Here is a 6282-nt window from a genome sequence, read left to right as displayed (position 1 = left end):
TTTTTTCCCAATAGGACTTGAAATCTTCAAGGCCTACTGCCAGAACAGTTATCAACAATCCAGTTGGTTTGAATTCAGGGTAGCAGCTCCTTCCTTTTAGGCTGCTCTTGCTGAGACACCTGCAAATCTCCCTGTGTTGATCAGTGGATACTTCTTTTTTTAAATATACTTTTTGCAAAGATGTCAAACCTCTTTCTTGTTATGCTCTTAAAGATCTCAACAACTCAACAGATATTAAGCCATTACATTTCCTTAAAGCTTTGCAACATACTTCTATCTGTGCCACCAACCCAATCTCTCTAAACCTAACAATGTTTTCTTCTCAGCCTCTATAAACACTTGTTGTGGAATGTGTTCATCTTGCTCTATTCTACAATGCAGAAATCCAAATTCTACCTTAGGAGAGCGTTCCTGACATAAAGGATTCTACCATACCTTGCTTCTAATGCCTGCATTACTGTTTGGTTTTGGCTGGTTGTTTGGGTGGGGTTTTCTGTGGGTTTTTTTTTTTGAGGCTTTAAAGATTAAACCAATATACAATATGGATTACTGAACAACTATGTTACTGCAAATAATGCAGTAAAAATATTATAGTGTACAAAAGCCAGAGCATAAATAATCCCCTTCTACAAAAGGAGAATAAGCATCCTGTTGTACATTATGGTTGTCTGACACCTGCTCCAGGAAAGAAATTTTCTGCAGCAATGCACACTGCATTGCTAGCACTTGATGAATGATCTCTAAAAATGGAGGACTGCCAGAGCTGTTATTGTTTTGGCAGCACAACTCATATTTAATTTTTATTTCAAGTAAATTATTTTGTGTCAGAAGTGTAAGAGGCTATTATTTCATGACTTGAACAGTTGGATTATTGAGCTCAGAGGAGTTTGTTTCCTTCTTTTAAAAAACAAACAAACAAAGAAACCAATTTAATCTTTGACTTGCTTTTTATTTGTTTACAAAGAAAGAGACTTATTTTTCTATTTTAGCTCTTCTCCTCAGCTGTAAAACAGTATTAATAGGGAAGAACAGCAACTAGTGGAGTGGCAACATTTCTGGAAGAAAACAAGGAAGAGTGAAGCTCTGCACGTGAGATGCATAAAACAATTCTCATGGATAGAGAATCAAGAATACCAAAGAAACAGTACTGTTGTTGCCAATCCAATAGGCATGGCATGTAGCAGTGTGAGACAACTCAAATTCTAGTATCATAAACTGATGAACTCTGAAGAGCAATTTAAACACTTTCAATATAATATCAGTAGCAGTGCTTGTATCTGTCCATCAAAAATATCATTAAGGCTGGAAGGATAATTTATTTGATACTGTACAGCATAGACATTATAATACTCCCTCATGAAGAAAACTTCTGTGGAAACAGATGCTACACTGATACAAGAAAATGCACACCATTTAAAACACTATCTGAAGGATTATAGCAGAGCATAACACTGGAGTTATGCCAAGCTATTTCTGAATATTAGAAAGTACTCCCTCTTATAGAAGTAATTTCTGGACTGCTGATAACATGAACTGGATATGCACTGGGGTTTAAAATAACTTTCTGAATGCCACTTGAAAAACAGAAATAGCTCCACTGAAGATAGCAACAAGAATAGATCAGATAAAGATGCTAAGTGACACTTAATCCTATGGAAAGCAGTCTTTACTTTGAGACAAATCTCAAGTTCCAGACAATAGAACTGTGTGCATGTGTGCAAAGATATATTTAATGGCTTAGGATCATCCTGAAACTTCCAGATTCTTGTTTAGATGTCTTAGCTAATGATTGCATCGATGAAGTTTCTACATTCTTCCAGCAAGACAGGGTTTAAACCATGTGGACAAAAATAATTAGAACATGAAAAATTAAGCACAAAAAGATGCTGATGCAAACTATAGCAATATTAAGGTTTGTTCTCTGTTCTCAGTTATGCAGAAATATGGAGAAACACTCCTTTAGCTATTTCTAACACCAGATTAAAGACCCAAATGCACTATGAAATAACCTGTGAGTAAAATATTTGTTTTTCCCTCTGAATAACATTGTTGCTGAACCAGGACTCTTCTGATAAATACGTAAATGAAATGTGTATGTAAATGCTGTAGGTGTTTTTTGTAATTATGAGGTGAGAGATGGGGAAACCAACCCAAGTGGAAGTGAATCTGTCCCCCATATCCTGAAAGGACAACAGACTTCCATTAACTAAAGAAGGCAGCAGATTAAAATAGAATGAAACTCTGGCATCTGGATGAATGCTAAAAAAGTTCTTATCTTAGTATTTTTAAGATATTTTTGGTATGCCCATCATCCTTTCTACTTCAGTCTTATTCTTCCAGCCTTTACTTTTCTCAAGTTTCTCAAGCTGGCTTTTCCTCTCATCTCTTACTGACTGGTAACTTTTATCTCCTACACACTTGCTCTCATTTCCTTCTACTTACTCTTTTCACTTCCATCCCAAGCAAATTTTTCCAAACTCCAGTTCCTGTATATCTCAAATCTAAAAAGCATTTGTTATATCTATCAGCAAAGTACTTTGTACAAGGTTGTTAAAATAACACTTTTTGTTACCAACAGATTTAACAGCTTAGTTTATTTTTTTAATCAGGGATGGCTGCTATATTAGTACAACAGCACTACATTTTAAAATGTGTGTTGTTTAAAGATGTTATCAATTCAATGATCAGTGCCATCTTCTGAAGTCTCGGAGCAGACCTTTCCAGCATGGCTGACATTCAGAACAATCTCTTTATAATTTCCTCATTGCTTTCCACTTAAAACTGCCTCCTTCACAAAAAAAAAAAGCTATGAAGATGTTACTTTAATGAAGTTCCTCATAGCTAAAATATTATACCATTTCCTAGACTTCTCCAAAGCAAACAGTTAAGTTTTTCAAAGCAGGTAAATTATCCTATTTCGATCTTTTGTAAAGCACTGTTTAAACCTACAATATATGAATGAACTAACTTAGTGAACTTTTAATTTCAATGACACTGTCATCTGTTATTCTAACAAAAACAGGGAACATGAAAATAAATGCTGACAAAATGAAAATCGGATCAGAAATGTTACTGTAGAATCAAAAATGTAAACCTTAATGTTTACTGTGTCAGTCCTTAAAATATTTTATTGAATGAAAGTAACACTGTTCATCTAATTAGTACTGCTAAAATACACAAGTTAATTTAGTAGCTGACGCCTTTCTGTGTAAGAACACCTCCTCTCTGACAAGTCATCAGAATGACAAGAGACTGAATTTTAAATAGTAATTACCCTGAATTTTCATTTGTTCAGAGAGAGGTGGGCTTTATTTCAGATTAAATCTTTAGGAGCTTAATCCCCTCTCTCAGGGTAGATGGCTACTAATTGAAAATAAATGATGGGGGGTGGGGGGGACAAGTTTACGTATTTTTTTATTTAAATTAGAAAAAAAAAAGACTAAACCATGTCCTGCTCAGAGTTGATTTGTAAGGCAAATGTGCATACAGCAACTTTGTGCCCGTAACTTACATCCGTGTATTTTGCAAACAGTCCTATGAAAATATCAGATTCATGCTTTAGACACATATTGTCTTTTGTGCCTGTATAGTTAAAGAAACACCATATTTAACCCCACCTAAAAATGTGACGAGAGTATAGCCAGTAACCTTTGTCAGGATACTTAAAAGATTAGGAGACATTTTTAGGCATCCCTGAAATGCTGCCAGCTGTTTAGTAACTGAAGTGACTCAGCTACTCCACCTGCAAAGCTGCCAGGAAATTCTATTCTGTGCAAGCCAAAGCTCTTTTACCTTTATCAGAGTACTGGTTCTCCAATTCATGGAGATCAGGCAGCAGGTGCAAGCAATTGATGCAGCAGTAAGTGAAGAAATCCAACACCACAACTTTTCCACAAAGGTCTTTGTGAAGAGAAATGGGACCTTCAGTGTTTAACCACTGTAGATCTGCACAGAGAACAGATAGCCAGTTAGAGGAAGGGCAGGGAAAGGAAGACACTTGTACCTAAGTGGTATGCTAGCACAACATTTCTAGTACATTTCACTTAAGGTAAACAACCCCATCTCTTTCTACCAAGTAGAAAAGCAAAACAGAAGTCTTACGTTTATCAAACTCATCCTCATATTACACAAATATTCAAAATTACTAAATGAATTTTTTATGGAATTTAATGTAACATTGAAAGTACAACCTATATAGTTAAATGGGTACCCTTTAATTGCCAGAAGATGCAAGCTGAAGAACAATTTCCATATATTTTAAAAGAATCTGTATTACTCAACACCTAACAACATCATAGGTGTTAATAACTACTTAATTTAAAAACTCATAAATGCAAGCAGAATAAAAACTCAAACTCTTCATTTTTACAACATTTTTGTGAAGAACCATTTTCAGAGGTGACTTCAATATTTTTGCCTTTTTAGTTTTGACCTTCGTTTTAAACAATCTAAAATGACAGTTATGAAATATTACTTCCCAGGTGACAGAACTATAACCCTTTCAGATAGAGGTGGAAGTATACTTGGACATTCATTCTTATTACTTGATCTGAATGAAACATGAAGGCAATGCTTTCTCACTGGTGACTGATGCTACCCTGATCCTGGTATTGAGATATGAATGTCTTAGGTAACTGCCACTCAACATTTTGGGGGGAAAAGAAAAAGGGGAAACAGATACATTGTGAAGTCAAACTCAACTCTTAAAGGACTATTTTTTTGAAGTGCACAAATGTACTCAGAATAATCTGAACCTTCACCCCATCAATTTCAGCAAACTATGAGCTCAGTGCTCCAGAAGTTATTGCTACCCGAGTCAGCAGATTTGTCTTCTGCTTCACTATGAGGAAGTTTGGCCTCTCTCTATACACAGACACAGTATATATTGATGTATATTCGTATATACAACACGAATGTAAGCACATTCAGAACTGGAGACAGTAATTAATTTCAGTTCATGCATTTCTACAGTACAAGAGTGATGCTTTACATTTTGCTTCTTGAAAGAAGACCAGGCTGCTTTAGTGGCATCACTTCCCTTTTCACTAGAATTAAAATATCTTCCCTTAAAGCATACTGGAATTAAAAAGTGTTGGCTACTTATTTAATCTCATCTCTAGAAAAGAACAGAAGCTTTGACAGAATACAGAAAGCAAAACAATACTAATGATAGTGAAGATTCAATTCAGGAGGCCAAATCCAGACAGAAAAAGCATTCACAGCGGTTAGAAATCAGAATTCACTCCTATGCTGTGTGTATAATGTTAATCCTGTATTTTATCTGTTTGGGTCTCTGTCTTGCAACCCCTCATTTCTCACAGCCCCAGCAAACATCGCTAAGGCTGTGAGCAGCCAGAGCAGGAATTGCAAGATGAATGCTTTGCACAAGAGTCACAGGAATATGGGAAGGGGAAAAGAGAACACCACTGAACCAGGATGGCACCTCCAGCACGAAACACTTTATCAGGAACGTGAAAATCAGCAAGCACAAATTGGTCAGGGGGTGAGAGAGCTCAGAAAGGCCTGAAGTGGTAGGGCAAGATCTGCAGCAAAACCAAAGGAACCAGAAGAAAGCTTCCTGCAAAAATCCGAAAGCCTCTATTTAAAAAAGAAGAGTTAACAAAGCTGTCGGAAGCTTAAGAACGAGGCTTGAAAGAAGGCGTTTTTACAAGAGGTAGCAAGCGGGATACAGGTAAAGAGGTTCTTTTCTCCTTCGCTCCCGTGCCTTCACGAGCCCGCTGCCCAGCAAAACCAGCTTTTTCTACACCAGCCGACGGGGCAGTGGTTCCGCGGCGCATCCGGGTCCCTCCACCCACCTCCGCCGAGCTCGGGCACTGTCAGGTCCCGCTCCCGGCTGTCCATCTTCTTCAGGTACTGGTAGACCAGGTTCTCCTTCTCCTGAGGGGTGTCCGCATCGAGCAGCGCGTACTCCAGCTGCGTCTGTGCGGGCAGGAGCCCCGCCAGGCCCTCCGCCGCCATGGCGCCTCCCGGCCGAGCCCGCCGCTGTTTACTGGCCTGCCGCTTCGCCGCCGCACATTCGGCCCGGCATAGAAAAGCTGTAATCAAAACAAAGCAAAACAAGCAATGAAAACGCTAAACACAAACACACAGAGATTCGTCTTTCCTAAAGGGAGGGGCTTTTAAATTCATTTCTCATTTTTGACCCGACTATTGCAATTCGCAGAAGCACATTCGTGAGGGAAACTGTGCTCTAAACCCCAAGCGGTGATTCCTGTCCAGCAGATTCAGCAGCATCACCTTATTTTTTTTTCCCCGCTTATT

General features: G+C 38.0%; 2 protein-coding genes across 2 annotated transcripts in view; one reads left to right on the top strand and one right to left on the bottom strand.

The window, feature by feature from the left end:
• The window catches only part of LOC104912052 (nebulin-related-anchoring protein-like), a 7177-nt gene extending 7094 nt beyond the window's left edge, over positions 1-83 (top strand). Inside the window, exon 8 of the mRNA XM_019617979.2 lies at positions 15-83. Coding sequence (XP_019473524.2) covers positions 15-83 — 69 coding nt within the window. The remainder of the gene's footprint in view (positions 1-14) is intronic.
• An 845-nt stretch (positions 84-928) lies between these two features.
• LOC104912044 (NHL repeat-containing protein 2-like) lies at positions 929-6217 on the bottom strand. The gene is made up of 3 exons (XM_010714811.3): positions 5817-6217; positions 3793-3945; positions 929-1055 (listed from the first exon to the last, which is right to left on the bottom strand). The coding sequence occupies exons 1-3, from the start codon at positions 5977-5979 to the stop codon at positions 1036-1038; spliced, it is 336 nt and encodes a 111-aa protein (XP_010713113.1). The 5' UTR covers positions 5980-6217; the 3' UTR covers positions 929-1035.
• Between the last annotated feature and the right edge of the window lie 65 nt (positions 6218-6282).

Source organism: Meleagris gallopavo, chromosome 8 (assembly GCF_000146605.3).
Source record: "Meleagris gallopavo isolate NT-WF06-2002-E0010 breed Aviagen turkey brand Nicholas breeding stock chromosome 8, Turkey_5.1, whole genome shotgun sequence".
Taxonomy (NCBI): Eukaryota; Metazoa; Chordata; class Aves; order Galliformes; family Phasianidae; genus Meleagris; species Meleagris gallopavo.
The sequence above is the reverse complement of the archived record's forward strand: the minus strand, read 5'-3'. Positions and strand labels throughout refer to the sequence as shown.